The sequence below is a fragment of the Symphalangus syndactylus genome, chromosome 20 (assembly GCF_028878055.3).
Source record: "Symphalangus syndactylus isolate Jambi chromosome 20, NHGRI_mSymSyn1-v2.1_pri, whole genome shotgun sequence".
NCBI lineage: Eukaryota > Metazoa > Chordata > Mammalia > Primates > Hylobatidae > Symphalangus > Symphalangus syndactylus.
The window spans coordinates 61,493,936-61,512,996 of NC_072442.2; the positions used below are offsets into that span (position 1 = coordinate 61,493,936).

Consider the following 19,061-nt stretch of genomic DNA (forward strand, 5'->3'; position numbering starts at 1 on the left):
TATAATCCTTTGGGTATGTACCCAGTAATGGGATGGCTGGGTCAAATGGTATTTCTAGTTCTAGATCCTTGAGGAATCGCCACACTGACTTCCACAATGGTTGAACTAGTTTACAGTCCCACCAACAGTGTAAAAGTGTTTCTATTTCTCCACATCCTCTCCAGCACCTGTTGTTTCCTGACTTTTTAATGATCGCCATTCTAACTGGTGTGAGATGGTATCTCATTGTGGTTTTTATTTGCATTTCTCTGATGGCCAGTGATGGTGAGCATTTTTTCATGTGTTTTTTTTGGCTGCATAAATGTCTTCTTTTGAGAAGTGTCTGTTCATATCCTTTGCCCACTTCTTGATGGGGTGGTTTTTTTTTTTTTTTTTTTTAAACACCAAAAGCAATGGCAACAAAAGCCAAAATTGACAAATGGGATCTAATTAAACTAAAGAGCTTCTGCACAGCAAAAGAAACCACCATCAGAGTGAACAGGCAACCTACAGAATGGGAGAAAATTTTTGCAACCTACTCATCTGACAAAGGGCTAATATCCAGAATCTACAATGAACTCAAACAAATCTATAAGAAAAAAACTCTTCTCTTTTAAAACGATATGTGATTTATTGTGTAATGTTGCTTTTGGCTAGTCAAAAAAAAAAAAAGAATCTCTGCCTCTGCCCTGGAGAAGAGAACATACTAACACCATTCATTAGCTTAGCAGAAATTTAGAGACAACCCTGTGATTTTGAATAAAGATCCCTCTATGGGCCAGAAACGAATACAAAGGAACTGCTGTTAAGCCGCTGTGAAATGGAATGAGAGAAAAATGAACAGATGAACTTGAAACTGGGGTTCTCAGCCTAATAGAATTGGCACAACTCCAGAACTCAGGATGCTTTCAGTATCATTTTTACAGACAGCTGCTATATTAGCAAACTCCAGAGGACACCTTCCACATGGAATACAACATAAATGGTACCATGTGGAGTTCTGTAATAGCATGACCCTACATGAGTGCAGGCGGACTAGGGAGCGAAGGACCGATCAGAGCCAGGACACTGAGCTTTAACAATGATTCCCGAAGGCAGTTTGAGCCTGTGGTAGAAATAAGGAGAGGTGGTTACATGAGACATCTAGAGGTGAGCAGTCCACGTAGGATTACCACAAACATAGATTCAGAGATCACAGTAAGCCTCTCATAGGCACAGGTGCCTGAACAGATTATCTCAGTAAAAGAGTAGTTATATCAGACCCTCCTGAGAGATGAGGTGGGAGAATTTGAAAGCTGGACTGAGGATATGACTGTGCTGTGCAGAAGAGATGAGGACACTTGCTGAGGAAACACGGGATGATGGGGAGTAGATTGGGGAGGAAAATGGGAGCGAGATGATGCATCTAGAAAATGGGAGAGCTGCTGGGTGCAGTGGCTCACACCTGTAATCCCAGCACTGTGGGAGGCCGAGGCCGGTGGGTCACCTGAGGTCAGGAGTTTGAGACCAGCCTGACCAGTATGATGAAACCTCATCCCTACTAAAAATACAAAAATTAGCTGGGCGTGGTGGCACATGCCTGTAATCCCAGCTATTTGGGAGGCTAAGGCAGGAGAATCGCTTGAACCTGGGAGGCGGAGGTTGCGGTAAGCCGAGATCGCGCTGCTGCACCCCAGCCTGGGCAACAAGAGTGAAACTCCATTTCAAAAAAAGAAGAAAAGGAGAGAGCTCACGGAGACAACCCAGTCATAGGGAGTGATGACAGGGCTTCTGTGACCTGCATCATCCAGCTCTTACCTTTCAAACTAGGATCATTCTCACTTCCTGGCTTCATTTTCTTTTCTTTTTTCTTTTTTTTTTCTTTTTTTTTTTTTTTGAGACAAGTTTTGCTCCATTGCCCAGGCTGGAATGCAGTGGTGCGATCTCAGCTCACTGCAACCTCTGATTGCTAGGTTCAAGCAATTCTCCTGTCTCAGCCTCCCGAGTAGCTGGGACTACAGGCATGTGCCACCACGCCCAGCTAATTTTTGTATTTTTAGTAGAGATGGGGTTTCACCTTGTTGGTCAGGCTGGTCTCGAACTCTTGACCTCAGGTGATCCACCTACCTCGGCTTCCCAAAGTGCTGGGATTACAGGTGTGAGCCACCGTGCCTGGCCTCATGTTCTTTTTTATATCCCTAACTCTTGAGTATATCCCAAGGTGTCCTTGGCCCTCTGACTCTTCTTTTTCCCTTGTTCATAAATTCAGCTTGTATATCATCCAAACTTTAGAACCCACCTCCTTTCCTCAGTTCAGCCTCTCCAATTACCTATTTAATTTCCTCCCATAAGGACCATGGTATTACATCAAACTTAAACAACCTTCCTTCTGAATCTTTGTATTTCTCGCTAGTCATGCCGAAACTGAAAACCTCAGTGTGACCTCTGCCTCTTCCTCATCCCCTCCCTGTCTTCTGACTCTCTTTGCTACCATTCCATACAACCGCAAAAACTTCTAGCAACCAAGTCAAAGATGCTGTGAGTCTATGGTCTGTGGCTATCTTAAAATTCTTTTGTCATCTACTGAAAAGAGCCATATGATGGATGGAAGCAATACACAGGACGGGACATTAGAAGGTTGAGGGCATCAGTAGGTGAATTTGGATGGCGCACACGTGTCTATTTCTACCATATTAACCATATTGTATATGTTCCTTTTTTAAATATATGGGACATAAGTAATTTGAATGTATAACATTCTTTAAAAGACTCAAAGAATCTTTATCTCTCCTTTTTTTCCCATTACATCAGATCCATCCGAAGCTTTCATTGGCCTCTAGATTTTATGATCAGTCTTTTAACTGTTATTGCTGTGACCACAATCCTGGGCTTTGCTTCCTTCTAGCAAATGGAATCTGACTCTGCTGCATTTTGGTCCCAGGTCATTTCTGCCCTTATCTCTCCAACCTTCATTGTCCTGTTATAAGATGGTGATAGTGATAGCAACCTCACAGAGAAGCTGTGAGGTTAATTTATTTTTTTTGAGACCGAGTTTCACTTTTTGTTGTATAGGCTGGAGTGCAATGGTGCGATCTCAGCTCACTGCAACCTCTGCCTCCAGGGTTCAAGTGATTCTCCTGCCTCAGCCTCCCAAGTAGCTGGGATTACAGGCACCCACCATCACGCCCGGCTAATTTTGTATTTTTAGTACAGAAGGGGTTTTGCCATGTTGGTCAGGCTGGTCTCGAACTCCCAACCTCAGATAATCTGCCCGCCTGGGCGTCCCAAAGTGCTGGGATTACAGGCATGAGCCACTACGCCCAGTGTGATAAATTGAGATTACATATTTAAAATTTCTAACATAGCGCCTGGCCTACTAGTTCCTTTATCCGTTTATCTCCAATATCAAGGACTGTGGGCTGGATGGTATGTTTTAAGGATGGAAGGATAGAGCATGATGAGAAGAGGGTTTATCAAGAGTCCTGGGATGGGACTGAGAGGAAGGCTGGGACACAGCTGGGGAGAGACCATGCAAGAGGGCTGTGCTGGGAGTCGCACCGGAGGCGTTACTGCAGGTAGCCTAAGGGACGGCTTATTGAGGATTCAGAGAGGCCTCAAGCCAAAAACCCTTGTCAAGAGCCAGGTTTCCTAGTCCTAGTGGACTCAGTCATCCAGAACACTTGTCATTTACCTTAGAGAGGTTCCAAGATACCCTTGGAAAAAGCATTGATTGCTAGAAAAAAATTTTCATCCCAGGAAAACTTTTCTTTGCTTCTTTGGAATCTGAATAAAGGGGCAGGAAACAAAGCAAGGTCTCTCCTCCCACCTTCCACCACCACACATATAATCAGTTTTGTTATTTAATCATATATTTTTACTTGTATCTAAGCCAGGTCCTTTGGCAATGAGGAGGTGTGCAGGGATCAGGGGTGGGGAGGTGCAGGACTGGATGGACATTTAAGGTAGGGCAGCTTTGGGGGATGCCGCTTCCAAATGCAGTGGGGACCATCACCGTGTATTCCCCATAGTTGTATGGTGGGCAGCTCTGGATACCCTGACCACAAAGCTTTGGGGACAATTTATTCACCAGAGGATGTGAGGAGGATGGAATACTCAAAGGCACTCAGGGATGGTGGAGCTTTGGAGCTGAGGTGGGCAAGGCCTCTCAGATGGTCACGCTGTTCTCTACCATGCTGGGTCGAAGGTACTCATAGGGCAGGTCCAGGGCTGCATTCCGGACCTCAATCTCCTTGTCTATGGCAGCCAGCTCCTCCCGGAATTGTCTCAGCACAGCTTGGGGCTCAGGGCCAGAGAAATATTTCTCCTCATGCTGCCCCAGGGCCACCTGAGAGGCGGAAAACAAGTTGGCTCAGAATACTTCCCCTCCTTTGAGCTGCCTCCTTCCCAGGACCCAGGCATTTGCTTCTCACCATGACAGGCTGGCGTCTGCCAAGGAACTTTGTGAAGGTCTTTTGCATACGTGCCTGGTGGAGATCGGGCAGTGAGTCCACTATATCCTTCTCTGTCACATCCTTAGAGATGGGCGGGGGCTTCCGCATGGTGCATGGGCCATTAGGGATCCAGGAGTACCAGTCCAGCTGCAGGGAGGAGAGCCCAGAGAAACCCAGGCTGATGACCTGGGCATTTGATACCCCACTTCTCCATCCCAGGAGCCCTTGGGGGATGATCACATAGGTTACCTGGCCCAGGTGGTTAGAAGGATGCTGACCTGTGCATGTGAAGATGCACATGGTGACAAAGTGGCAGAGCTGAGCCCAGAGATCTCGAAACCAGAACACAAAACAGGTCTCAGGCAGGGAAAGCTATGCGGAGATACAGAAGAGAACTTTTCTGTGGTCCTGGCCTGCACACCCTAGGACTTCCACTTTGTGTGTGCTTGAAGGTTACCGCACTTGGGATGAACCTTGAGCTCTGGGAGACGGGTGGGAAGAGTGAGGGAAAATACCTAAGAGAAGTTTTGCATCTGGTTCCAGAGGAAGCTCTTAGTGCAGAGGAGAGAGAACACCGTGTAGGAAGAGGGCTGGGGAGATCAGGAGTGCTTGTTAGCATTTCTGGACACACTCTGGAGAATTCTCAGGTTCCTCGGGCAGGCGGGGTGTCTCATGATGATGTGAGAAGAAGCAGATTGTTTGCAGAGGAGTGGGTGTTGACAGGGGTCGGTGGGGAGGGATCCATGTCTCACCCCCGGTCTTGGGCCCTCTGCAGTCCAGTCTCAGTCATCTCTCTGCACCAGGCCTGCAGTTCTAGATCATCCTTCACAGCTTGGTCACTCTTGTAGAAAAGCCCAACCATCCCCTCCACGTACCTGCTCCCCGGGAAGAAGACACTTACTCTCAGGGGCCAATGCAGGACCTTCTGGACCTACAGTCCCCCGCCCCTCCGTTCATTGCCTCTCTGTGCCACCTTCACCTACTGGCTGATGATTCCCCACAGCCTGATGGCATCTTGGCCATAAAGAGAAGATTTCACATCCAGGAGCCCACGGTCATCCAGGTCATGAGGAGGACAGAGGGAATGATAGGTCAAACAAGCCATGGCTCTCTGAAGAATGTCCACATGGCCTCCACTACCAGTGCTCACCACCTGAGGATAACCCACAGCCGTGCCAAGTTGCAGAGGGAGGAAGATGAGCATCAGGAGACTCCAGGCCTACGGTTCTACTCTAGCCCTTTCAAGCAGGAAGCTATTCAGGCATGAGGCAGGTTTGGGAGAGGCCTTCCATAGAGGAAGGAGAGCTTGGGGGAGGAGTGGGAAAGGGAAACAACCCCTAGGATTCTTCCAATATTGAACCCTCCTCCCCTTCACCCATCCATTTCCGTACCAGGTCAAAAACTCCCCATTCAGGCCGGGCGCGGTGGCTCACGCCTGTAATCCCAGCACTTTGGGAGGCCGAGGCGGGCGGATCACGAGGTCAGGAGATCGCGACCTTCCTGGCTAAACAGTGAAACCCCGTCTCTACTAAAAATACAAAAAATTAGCCGGGTGAGATGGCGGGCGCCTGTAGTCCCAGCTACTCGGGAGGCTGAGGCAGGAGAATGGCGTGAACCCCGGGGGGCGGAGCCTGCAGTGAGCCGAGATCGTGCCACTGCACTCCAGCCTGGGTGACAGTGAGACCCTGTCTCAAAAAAAAAAAAAAAAAAAATTCCCCATTCACAGACAAGACTACTCCGGGCCAGGGTGTTGATCGCCATGGTGTAGTGGAAGTGGGGGATCAGGAGCTGATTATAGAAGAAAGAAATGGGACACGGTCAAATAAGAGAGGTCCCAGCATCCATGAGGGAAGAGGATGTTAAAGGAAGTGACAGAAAAGAAGGGAGAGGATGGTCTTTATGAAACAGAGACACTTCTCGTTAAATTGGAGTGGGTCAGGGTAACATTTGGGAATATAGAGATGGGAAAATGGTGAAAGTTTTAGGAGTTCACTTATTTCCAGTTTCATGTCCTTGGAAGAATTCTAAAAATCCCATTTCCTAGCAGGTATCCACATATGAGCCCATCCCTTTTTGCCTTCACCATCCTGTAATTATATTCCTTCTCCTTCTCCTCTCTCTGTCATACAAACATGCGCAATATTGGATACCCTAAAGAAAACCTGTGCTTGACTTGCCATCTCCTTGTTTCTTGCCTTACCTTTCACAGCAACTCTTCACCCAGTGTTGTCTTAGCTTACCCACCTCACATTTGCTGCTCACCCCCATGAATCAGGCTTCCTCCACCTCCACTTCCCTGAGATAGAGAATATCCATTTATTAACCAACAACTTCCATACTGAGAAATCCAAATGTCACTTCTCTGTAACTTTCTTGATCTCTCAGCAGCATTTGAGACAGATAATCACGCGTCCCTCTTGAAACACTTTTCCTGGCTGCCATGGATTGCGCTTTTTGGTTTTCCTCCTACCTCAATGAGTTCCTTCTCTTGTTTCTTTTCTCACTCTGCTCCCTCCTCTCAATTTGTAAATGCTGGATCACCCTGGAGTTATATCTGGGTCAAATTCTCTAGTGTCTTTACAAACCCTAGAGCACTTCATCCAGTACAATGACTTTAGATACTTTTGTTTTCTAATGACTCTAAAATCTGTATTTTAAACCTACATCTCTTCTAGGAACTCCAGACTCACATATCCAGTTGCCCTCCTGACATGTGCAAATGGGTCTTTATAGGCATTGGAAGCCTCACATGGTCAGAAAATAACTCTTGATTCTTCTCCCCGCTAAGTAACATGGCTTCTTCTCTCATCTCCTCCCACTTCTTCTTCCTCCTCATCCCAACTCATGCCCTACACTTTAATCTCACCCAATCTGAGCCATTATCCATGTTCCTTTCTTTCCTTGCCTCTATAGATCTTTGTGGCTGTAATGTTCCACCCTTCACTTGCCCACCTGGAAACCTCCTCAGCCAAAATTTCAACTGCTTTGCAAAACCTATTCTCACATTTCCCCCCAACTCATAGTAAGTGTGTGTCCTGGGTGTTTCCATAGTTCTGTGTATGTGTCTCCACATATAAATTGATTGCTGCTAGACTGAAATGTACAAGGTTAGACTCTGTGTAGGAGTCTGAAATATGAAGCACAGTCAGATACAGAATGACAGAGATGCTGAAGTACCTTGTAGATAGGATGGAGGCTAGGCAAGCTTCTCATTGTAGCCACAGCAATAACCTCAGCAATCAAGTGTCCCCTCAGCAGATGTGACTGTAACTGGTGCAGCTGGAAATCAGAGCTCTGGACCCAGGTCTTGGCCAGGAGCCAGGCCATGGGGGGATCTGAGGGCAGAAAGAGCAGAGGTGGGGGACATCCATGTCGAGGTGGCTGGAGCTAGAGCAGGAGAGACAGTGGGGGCTGAGGACCTTCCCTAAAAGAGATCAGTGTCTGGTAGAAAAATACCTGGGCCTTCTCACCTGGATGACCATAGGTAAGAGTCCTCCATCAGGCTGAAGCTTCAGCATGACCAAAGGGGCTGCCACGTATTGCTGCTTAAAAATGATGACATTAGGCTTGACTCCATCCAGCAAGGAGAAATCCACTTCAAACAGAGATCCAGCCTACAGGGCCAGGGGCAGGAACAGAAAACAGGGTTGGAGTCGTTTCTGGAGCTGCCCTTCTCTCATTTTCCAGGGTGGATCCTTCCTCTACCCATCCAAGTCTTTTTTACTTTAAACACCAATCACTTTCCCCAGAACCAAAAAACTGAACGCAAAGTTTTCATGACTGATGTCTGCCTTCAGAATTGGAGCTCCCTGCAGGAAGTTTATGGTTTTCCACCACATAAGAACATCTGCATTCTTCACATATCCCCTTCTCTGCTAGCTTTAGCCAATGTAGCAAGAATATTTCCTTTATCTACCCACCTGCCCCCAAAATAGATTCAGCTTTTAGCTCTCCAAGGCTTTGTTTAGTTTTTCTTGCTATTTCTCTCCAGAAGCTTGCGCTCTTCCCTAAGGCTGATATGTGTTCAATGAAGAAGGAAGAGAGGAACGTGGAGAAGGAAGAGAAAGAAAAGAAGATACAGGAGGAGATGTTGTAGGTCAATGTTCTCAATCGGGGAGATTCCTCCTCTCCCCACTCCCCAACCCCAGGACATTCGGCACTATCTAGAGACAGTTTTGGTTGTCACAACCGGGGGGATGTTGCTGGCATCTAATGGGTAGAGGCCAGGGATGCTACTAAATACCCTACAATCTACAGGAAAGCCCCCCACAACAGAGAAATATGTGGCACAGAATGTTAATAGTGCCAATGTTGAGAAACCTTAAGTGCAAATGCAGGAGGGTGTAGATGAAGGAGGTGTAGATGGAGGAGAAGGAGGCAAAGAGAAGGGAGGTGGGGGTAATGGCTGGGATGGTGGATGGGCAGAAAGCCTAGCAGCACCTCCAGCTGGGTCTTCAAGTCTTCCATCCCTGAAGGCAGCACCAGACGGGCTGGGAGCCTTGAAGAACGCCTCAGGAGCATGGGGTTTGCACCACTGAGAAACTGGTACCCAAAGAAGGCATCATTCTTCCAAGAATCACAAACCCGCTCTAGGAACATCAATTGGGGAGCACTCTGTGACCTCTGAGCTCCTAATCCCACTGACCTATTACTTTTCAAATCCCTGGGTTGGAAGTCTGTATATTGGTTTTGGGAGGTTGTGGAAACTGACCAGCCAGGGCAGTCTTTCCACGTGGGAATATTTTTTTGAAATCTTCCAGCCTTTTCACACAATTTGTGAAATCCAGTGTCCCCTTAATGGCCAAGTCCTTCAACCTGTGGAAAGAATGGAGTGCAAGAAGACCAGGGAAGGATCCCACCTTGTGCCCTGGGAAGCAAGTGCCCAGCCTCTACCTGGCACTCACCCTTTTGCTAGGGAGACATTAAAGTCTAAATCCTTATCCTCGAGGAATTGCTCGTCCCTAGAAGGTCCGGTTGCCTGTTCCCTGCTATAGGCAGGATTAACCCATCTTTCCAGGAGCCCCACCTCGAGGAAGAACACACAGGTAGGGGTAAGGGGGCAGGTGGCGGGTTTCTTGGGATCTGGTAGGGGATCAAAGACTTCCTGGGGCTCACCGGTACACCTTCCTTCTTTCCTCGAGCTCCTGTTCCCGATATTTCTTAAACAGGTCCTGGGGGTCATCACTCACGGTCCGGGCTGGGGGAGAGGGACAACAGCACGCGCCCTCCCTGGTCACCCCTCCGCGCTCGGGTCTCTCCATCAGCCACCCTCCTGTGCCCTCTCCTCCTTCACTTCTCCCCATCTCCCTCATCTCTCATCTTTCCCTCTTTTACAGTAGCCTCCCCCCACCCGCTTCTTCCTCCAGCCTGCCAGGGGCTGTGCCCCTTCTCCACCGAGCTCACCAGTGCCCTCAGCCAGGCAGAGAATCCCGTGGCCCTGCACCCAGCGGTAGCAGGGGAAAAAGCCCTCGCCTTGGGTCCCCGGGCCCTGCACTGAGATCCACTTGCAGAACCAGTCGAGACTCAGCAGCGCGTTGTGCTTGCGCAGCTTCACCATCAGGAGGCGCCCCAGGTGCAGGGGGACGTCGATCTCAAACTGCCCCCTGCGCAACAGTACGCAGCTCAGTGTCGGGTTTGGGGTCTTCAGGGAGGGTGGCGGGGTCGGTGAACCTTCAGAGAATCCTGGCTCCGTTTCCCCACCAGAGCACACCCGGGGAGAGGTGGAGGTGAGGAGGAGCAGCTGGTACTGCGGGGGGCCAGCCTCCCCCCGGGCCTGCCATGCACACCCCAGCGGGCGTCTCAGGGTCTTTGCTCCTTCCACTCCAGCAGGAAAATGCCCCTCACCTCTCCTGTGCCTTTCGCTTTTCCTATCAGGCGCACCAAGTGCACCCGACCTCAGCCCCTACCCTGCTTCCCGGGTTTCTCACGGCTGGAGCTCCAGCAGCCTCCGACTGGCCCCGGCCCCCAGTCCCCAGTGACACCTCAGAGTCCCAGGACCCCAGCTCTCACCGCAGTCCGCGCTCACCTTTCCCCACACCGGTCGCAGCTGCCTCCCCCTGCTCGCCCACCAGCCACAGCTGCACCAGGTTGGGAGAGCCGGTCAGGAGCGAATCCCCGGTGGCTACGCGGACCGTGTACTTGCCCATCTTGCCGGGACCTCTAGGGGGATCCGGGGAGAAATCAGCTTTAAAAGGATCTCAGACCCAGCCCCAGGGAACCACGCCCAGTCCAGAGTGGCTGTTGTATTTGGGTCTCAGGTTCCCCACCTCCCACCCACAGATTCCTCCCCGACTAGGAGGAACGCTGAGACTGGCGTCAGGCTAGGGTATCTGTATCCAGAGTTTCTCCCGGCGGCTCCGGAAAGGGCAGCCCCACCCTTATTCACTTGGCAAACACTCCCTGATGCCAGTTTCACACCCTGCCATGAGCCAAACACAGCAGCCTACGGACGATGACAGCTAAACACTAGCTCCCACCCAATTTTGGTGAATACATAAATAAGATTGCCACAGCACTGGAGATAACAGAAGTGAAATGGCTTGATCACAGGGGTATTTTTCAATGGAAAGTTGACACTCCCCAGACACTCGTGCTCACCCACGGCTCGCCTCTCTCCTGGACCTCCTGAGCTATCGTGAACAGAAGGGCTCGAACAGCCCTTCCATCTCCTCATGTTGAAAGAGTCAAAAGAGTTGGCTAAAGTGAAAAAGTATACAGATGTACCTTCACATTTTGTTTTAAACTGAAATCATAACTGTTGAGCCATTCATGAATTTTTAATAAAAGGCTAACATGTTTTCATTGAATGAGGGTCCATAATAAGAGCTCTCCTAGGTCTTTCTTGCATAACCTACATCCAGATGAGTTGACATTTATTTAAAAGGGAGCTAGAACCTAAAGGTTCTTGGGGGGAACAAAACTAAATGCAGCCTCTATTTAGATCTTTACAGTTTTCTCAAAACCTTTTATAGTTGTATGGCTGACTCCTAGTCATGAAATTGACAGTGGCTTTTAAAATATTGTTTATGTAGTCATAAAATATTCAACTTATTTTTTAAAAATACCTGCATGTTTATACTATTTCATTAGTTTGTCTATAAATTACGTCATTACAATAACAAATATAACTGATATAAATTTTTTTTTCTTTTGAGACAGTCTTGCTCCGTCACCCAGGCTGGAGTGCAGTGGCATGATCTCGGCTCACTGCAACCTCTGCCTCCCGGTTTCAAGCGATTCTCATGCCTCAGCCTCCCGAATAGCTGGGATTACAGGAGCCCGCCATCACACCTGGCTAATTTTTTTAAAAAATATTTTTAGTAGAGATGGGGTTTCACCATGTTGGCCAGGTTGGTCTCAAACTCCTGACCTCAAGTGATTTGCCCACATCGGCCTCCCAAAGTGCTGGGATTACAGGCGTGAGCCACCGTGCCTGGCCATGAACAGTTTTGGAAGTTTACACAACTATTCTTGATAAACATAAAGCTCAACTGGTGGACATCAAAGTGCCATGAAAGTCAGAAATTAGCCTACTGGCTGTGTGCATTTGGCATGCTGTGGGCATGTCAGTTTTTTTTTTTTTTTTTTTTTTGGAGGAGATGGACAGTGTCAGTCTCCTGATAAGTTGGTGATGGGTAGGTAATTTAAAAGCTTCTATTGTAAAATCTAGTCTTTTTGACACTGCCCTGTCCACTGCAGCCATATCTCCCAATACTCAAGAATCCTGAGAACACGAGTGGTCATGACACTCACGTCATTCACCAATAAAACCCTCTATCCTTCCTCCTCAAAATCAGGAACGCTCTCCTATCCTCCTGAGAACACGAGTGGTCATGACACTCACGTCATTCACCAATAAAACCCTCTATCCTTCCTCCTCAAAATCGGGAACGCTCTCCTATCCTCCTGAGAACACGAGTGGTCATGACACTCACATCATTCACCAATAAAACCCTCTATCCTTCCTCCTCAAAATCGGGAATGCTCTCCTATCCTCCTGAGAACACGAGTGGTCATGACACTCACGTCATTCACCAATAAAACCCTCTATCCTTCCTCCTCAAAATCAGGAACGCTCTCCTATCCTCCCCATTGACCCCCACCCCTGACAAGCTTCACCTCCACCCTGTGCCATACCATTATCCTCTAGAGCCTCAACTTCTCTTTGAAGAAGATCCTTCTAACATTTTGGCAACATATTCCCTCCACTTAATCAACCTCTAATTCTAATTCCCATTTTCAGTTTCAGTCACTGACCAGTGCAATCACAGCTTAGACTTCATTTGTCACTTAAAACTCACCTACAGTATATTACCCATTTTGTGGTTTATCCACTCAGCCCATGAGCCACTCTCCCCTTCCTGGAGGTTATGACTGGAGAGAGAAGAGAGAGAGAGAACAATTGAGTTTCTGAGGATTTTCCAGGTCCTGTGAAATCCAGCTCAATTCTTTTCCTTGGGTTCTGTGAGATACCCAAGCGGCTTTCCAATAAATCCCCCTTTGTTGCTTAAGTTAGATTGAAGTAGGTTTCTAGAACAATTAACTCTACCATATATAAGAAAAAAAAATTCCTGTCAGAAGTGAATTGTAGTGAGTCTCAAGAGTTGAAGCATAAACATGAACTTGTGTTCCTTTTCTAATGACCCTTCCTCCTGAGTAGTGGTTTGCTTAACAGTCTCGTGGCCAAGTCCACAATTTTCCAATCATTCTTGTTTAATAGTATACTCATTTCAATATTCAAGATTCTTTTATAGCTTCCATATCAAAGTCCATTCTAGGCTCATCTCTTTGCCTCCAGCCTTTCTTCCTAAACTATGTCCCTCTCCACCTGTCCTAACTCGAGTTAAACCTGTTTTTGAACCTAGAGGCTTACAGTAAAGGAAAGGGCTTATCCTTTTATCTTTTTTTTTTTTTTAATGAACTTTCCCTTTATTTTCTCTCTTTGAGTCTCATATTCTCATACATCTCCTATGAAGGAAGCAAAGAGAGAATGAAGAAACCACTTAAGTAGTCAAAGGTATCTCTGCCATCTGCTACTGGCTACATGTGTGAACATTATATGGTTCTTATAAGCAATGTCTGGTTTTCTTGGAGCAATGTTCAGCTTCATGCCTATCTTCGCTACCAAAAGAACTCCTTCTAGAATGGAATCCATATTTCATCGGGACACTATCCCAACGTCATTTTCAGGTTGGATGTTCCATTGTTTAGCCTGGAAAAACTGCAGTCTGATGGTTTCTGCCCTTCTGCTAGTCTCCACGACCCTTCATGTGGAGCCACAGGAATCCCTGACATGCTCTTGTTTACCCTTTAAGGGCTGCAGAGAAGTAAAATGAGTTGAAAATGGCCTCCATCTTCTTCTAAGGCACAATACGTTATGATTATTTCAGGCTTGGCCCTCTTGACCGGTGTCTCATTAAAAAATGCTCAGTGAAATTTCTTCATTCAAACAGTAGCAAACATGAGTTGTTATATTAAAATATGCTCCCAAATTCAGAAAATACATGCCAAATAGCCCCTTCTCCATAATAGAGGAATAAGACTGAATGTGCAATGCTCTATACTGCTAAGATCTGAGAACTCTTCCATAATAACTTTATTTCAGTATTCTACACTTCAGTGATGGCATTAGGAGATTCATATTCTGCCAATTTTCCCATTATCAGTCAAGGACTCAATATAAAACAGTTGGCACACTTAAATTAGAATAATTAGAGGAGGGTTTATTTACAAAGGAACAACTTATGGTGGATAGAGTGTGACGGAACCAAAAAGGGATAGTGCAGGAGGCTGAGGCTGGCAGCAGTGTAGCTGGCGCCATCCCTGGGCCCAAAGGAAAGAGGAAAGAGAGAAGTAACTAGCCGAAGGGTATGAAAGCCCATAATATTATCCTTCCAGGGAAGAAAGAAGAGTGCATAAAGATAGAAAATAGATTTAAAGAGACCAAGTAGCTGTGTTGAGGAAACTCAAAGAAATTCAAGATAACACAGAGAAGGAATTCAGAATCCTATCAGATACATTAACAAAGGGATTGAAATAATTTAAAAGAATCAAGAAGAAATTCTGAGGGTAAAAAATGTAACTGATATACTGAAGAGTGCATCAGTCTCTTAACAGAAGAATAGACTAAGCAGAAGAAAGAATTAGCTTGAAGACAGGCTATTTGAAAGTAGTCAAATAAAAAAATAAAGAAATAAAAAATGAAAATACACAATCAGAAGGGACAAAAGAAAAAAATAATAAAAAAGAATGAAGCACATCTATGAGATCTAGAAAACAGCCCCAAAGGGGCAAATCTAAGAGTTATTGGCCTTAAAGAGGAGGCAGAGAAAGAGATAGGAGTAAAAAGTTTAAAGGGATAATAACAGTAAACTTCCCAAACCTAGAGAAAGATATCAAAATCCTAATACAAGAAGGTTATAGAACACCAAGCAGATTTAACCCAAAGAAAACTACCTCAAGGCTTTTAATAATCAAACTACCAAGGGTCAAGCATAAAGAAACGATTCCAACAGCAGCAAGAGAAAAGAAACAACATAAAATGGAGCTCCAATAGGTCTCACAGCAGACTTTTCAATGGAAACCTTACAGGCCAGGAGAGAGCGGCATGACATATTTAAAGTGCTGAGGGAAAAGAAAACATTTACTCTAGAATAATATATATCATGAAAAATCCTTCAAACGTGAAGAAGAAATAAAGACTTCCCCAGACAGACAAAAGCTGAATGATTTCATCAACACAAGACCTGTTCTACAAGAAATGCTAACGAGTTCTTCAATTTGAAAGAAAAGAACTTTAATGAGCAATAAGAAATCATCTGAAGGTCCAAACTCATTGGTAATAGTAAGTACACAGAAAAACACAGAATATTAAAACACTGTAACGGTGATTTGTAAACTACTCTTTTTTTTTTTTCCAGGTTCAAGCGATTCTCCTGCCTCAGCCTCCCAAGTAGCTGGGACTACAGGCGTGTGCCACCATGCCCAGCTAATTTTTGTATTTTTAGTAGAGACAGGGTTTCACCATGTTGGACAGGTTGGTCTCGATCTCTTGACCTCGTGATCCACCCACCTCGGCTTCCCAAAGTGCTGGGATTACAGGCGTGAGCCACCGCGCCCAGCCTTATAAACTACTCTTATACTAAATAGACCAAAAGATCAACCAATTGAAAATAACTAAAACAAATTTTCAAGGCATGCACAGTACATTAAGATATAAATAGAAACAACAAAAAGTTAAAATGTGGGGGACCAAGTTAAGGTGTAGAGTTATTATTAGTTTTCTTTTTGCTTATTAGTTTATGCAAGCACTGTTAGGTTGTGATAACACTGATAAGCTTAAAATAATGGCTTATAAAATAGTGTTGGAAAATCTCATGGTAACTCAAATCACAAACATACAACAAACAGACACAAAAGTAAAATGCAAGAACTTAAATCATACCACCAGAGAAAATCACCTTTACTAAAAGGAAGACAAGAAGAAAGGATGAAGAGAAGACCACAAAACAATCAGAGAACAAATAATAAAATGGCATGAATATTACTTATCAGTAATAACATTGGATGTAAATGTACTAAACTCTCCAATCAAAAGACATAAAATGAAGATTCAGTGATTTATCGCTTAGAAGAAACACACTTCATTTATTAAAGACACATATAGACTAAAAAGGATGTAAAAAGATATTCCATACCAATGGAAATTAAAAAGGAGCAGAAGTAGCTACACTTACATCAGACAAAATAGATTTCAAGACAAAAACTATAAGAAGAGACAAAGAAGGTCATTATATAATTATAAGGGGATCGACTCAGCAAGAGGATAACAATTACAAATGTATATGCATCCAAAGGAAAGACTACCAGAGCTAAAGAGACAGACCAATAATAGCTGGAGACTCCAACACCCCACTTTTGGCACTGGAGAGATCTTCCAGACACAGAATCAATAAAGAAATATCACATTTAATCTGCACTATAGACCAAATGGACCTCATAAATATTTACAGAACATTTCATCCAACAGCTGCAGAATACACATTCTTTTCCTCAGCACATGAATTATTCTCAAGGATAGATCCAAGGATAGATCATATGTTAGGTCACAAAGCAAGTGTTAAAACATTCAAAAAATTGAAATAATATCAAGCATCTTCTCTGACTACAATGAAATAAAAGTAGAAATCAATAAAAGGAGAAATTTTAGAAACTATACAAATACATGGAAATTAATATGCTCCTGAATGACCAGTGGGTCAATGAAGAGGTTAAGGGGGAAATTGAAAAGTTTTCTGAAACAAATGTTAATGGAAACACAACATGCCAAAACCTATGGGGTACAGCAAAAGAAGTACTAAGAGGGAAGTTTACAACTATAAACATCTACATCAAAAAAGAAAAAAAAACTTCAAATTACCTAACAATGCATCTTAAAGAACTAGAAAAGCAAGAGCAAACCAAACCCAAAATTAGTAGAAGAAAAGATAATAAAAATCAGAGCAGAATTAAAGATTTTGAAATAAAGTAGCACAAAAGGTCAATGAAACAAAAAGTTGGTCTTTGAAAAGATAAACAAAATTGACATATCTTTAGACAGACTAAGAAAAAAGAGAGGAGCCAAATAAGATTAGAAATGAAAAATGAGACACTAGAAACAATGCCACAGAAATTCAAAGGATCATTAGTGGCTATTATGAACAACTATATGCCAATAAATTGGAAAATCTAGAAGAAACTGATAAAATTCCTACATATGTACAACCTACCAAGATTGAACCAGGAAGAAATCTAAAACCTGAACATAACAAGGTATGAGATAGAAGCTGTTAATAAAAAAAATAAAAATTTTCCCAGCAAAGAAAAAGCCAAGACCCAATGGCTTCACTGCTGAATTGTACCAAACATTTGGAGAAGAACTAATACCAATCCTACTCAAACTATTACAAAAAGTATAGGAGGGAATACTTGCAAACTCATTCTATGAGGCTAGATTTACCCTGATACCAAAAGCAGACAAAGACGCACCAAAAAATAAAACTACAGGCCAATATTTCACTGATGAATATTGATGCAAAAATTCTCAACAAATACTAGCAGACAAAATTCAACAACACATTAAAAAGATCATTCATCATGACCAAGTGAGACTTATCCCTGGATGCAAGGATGGTTAAACATATGCAAATCAATCAATGTGATATATCATCTCAACAGAATGAAGGACAGAAGACATATGATTATTTCAATTGATGATTAAAAAGAACTTGATAAAATTTAACACCTCTTCATGATAAAAACCCTCAATAAACAAGATATAGAAAGAACATAACTCAATATAATAAAAGCCATATACAACAGACTTATGGCTAGTATCACACTGAATGGGGAAAACTGAAAGCCTTTCCTCTAAGATATGGAACAAGACAGGGAAGCCTACTTTCTTTTTTTATTTTTTCTTTCTTTTTCAATAAGACTGCTCAAGGATCAAATATGCCCACTTTCATCACTGTTATCCAACATAGTAATGGAAGTCCTAGCTACAGCAATCAGATAAGCGAAAGAAATGAAGAGCATCCAAATTGGAAAGGAAGAAGTCAAATTATCCTTATTTGCAGATGATATGATCTTATATTTGGAAAAACCTAAAGACTCCACCAAATTAAAACTGATAAATTTAGTAAAATTGGAGGATACAGAAGCAACATACAAAAATCAGTAGGATTTCTATATGCCAACAGCGAACAATCTGAAAAAGAAATTAAGAAAGTAATCCTATTTACAATAGTTACAAATAAAATAAAATACCTAAGAATTAACTAAAGAAAAAATTGACACCCTAACATCCCAATTAAAAGAACTAGAGGCCAGGCGCAGTGGCTCACGCTTGTAATCCCGGCACTTTGGGAGGCCGAGGCGGGTGGATCACGAGGTCAGGAGATCGAGACCACGGTGAAGCCCAGTCTCTACTAAAAAATACAAAAAATTAACCGGGTGTGGTGGCGGGCGCCTGTAGTCCCAGCTACTCGGAGAGGCTGAGGCAGGAGAATGGCGTGAATCCGGGAGGTGGAGCTTGCAGTGAGACGAGATCACGCCACTGCACTCCAGCCTGGGTAACAGAGCGAGACTCAGTCTCAAAAAATAAATAAATAAATAAATAAAATAAAAGAACTAGAGAAGCAAGAGCAAACACATTCAAAAGCTAGCAGAAGGCAAGAAATAACTAAGAACAGAACTGAAGGGGATAGAGACACAAAGAACCCTTCAAAAAGTCAATGAATCCAGGAGCTGGTTTTTTGAAAAGATCAACAAAATTGATAGACCGCTAGCAAGACTAATAAAGAAGAAAAGAGAGAAGAATCAAATAGATGCAATAAAAAATCATAAAGGGGATATCACCACCGATCCCACAGAAATACAAACTACCATCAGAGAATACTATAATCACCTCTATGGAAATAAACTAGAAAATCTAGAAGAAATGGATAAATTCCTTGACACATACACCTTCCCAAGACTAAACCAGGAAGAAGTTGGATCTCTGAATAGACCAATGACAGGCTCTGAAATTGAGGCAATAATTAATAGCTTACCAACCAAAGAAAGTCCAGGACCAGACGGATTCACAGCCGAATTCTACCAGAGGTACAAGGA

General features: G+C 44.2%; 1 protein-coding gene and 1 long non-coding RNA gene across 4 annotated transcripts in view; one reads left to right on the forward strand and one right to left on the reverse strand.

Annotated features, from left to right (window-relative positions):
• The window catches only part of LOC129470770 (uncharacterized), a 46,724-nt gene extending 35,509 nt beyond the window's left edge, over positions 1-11,215 (forward strand). Inside the window, exons 2-5 of one of the 3 annotated variants that reach the window (XR_008653311.2) lie at positions 8,401-8,505; positions 9,170-9,454; positions 9,746-10,022; positions 10,284-11,215. This is a non-coding gene — a long non-coding RNA (uncharacterized lncRNA). The remainder of the gene's footprint in view (positions 1-8,400; positions 8,506-9,169; positions 9,455-9,745; positions 10,023-10,283) is intronic. The other 2 variants (XR_010118269.1, XR_010118268.1) reach the window with 2 other exon arrangements.
• LOC129470763 (polyunsaturated fatty acid (12S)/(13S)-lipoxygenase, epidermal-type-like) lies at positions 3,810-11,082 on the reverse strand. Its single transcript, XM_055258911.2, is given in 16 exon segments — positions 3,810-4,303; positions 4,389-4,556; positions 4,659-4,727; positions 5,131-5,284; positions 5,393-5,567; positions 6,116-6,197; positions 7,587-7,796; positions 7,880-8,068; positions 8,850-8,998; positions 9,121-9,224; positions 9,314-9,374; positions 9,377-9,435; positions 9,525-9,606; positions 9,813-10,012; positions 10,419-10,566; positions 11,007-11,082. Coding segments are annotated over 16 exon segments (2,106 nt in total). The 3' UTR covers positions 3,810-4,123.
• Positions 11,216-19,061: the final 7,846 nt, after the last annotated feature.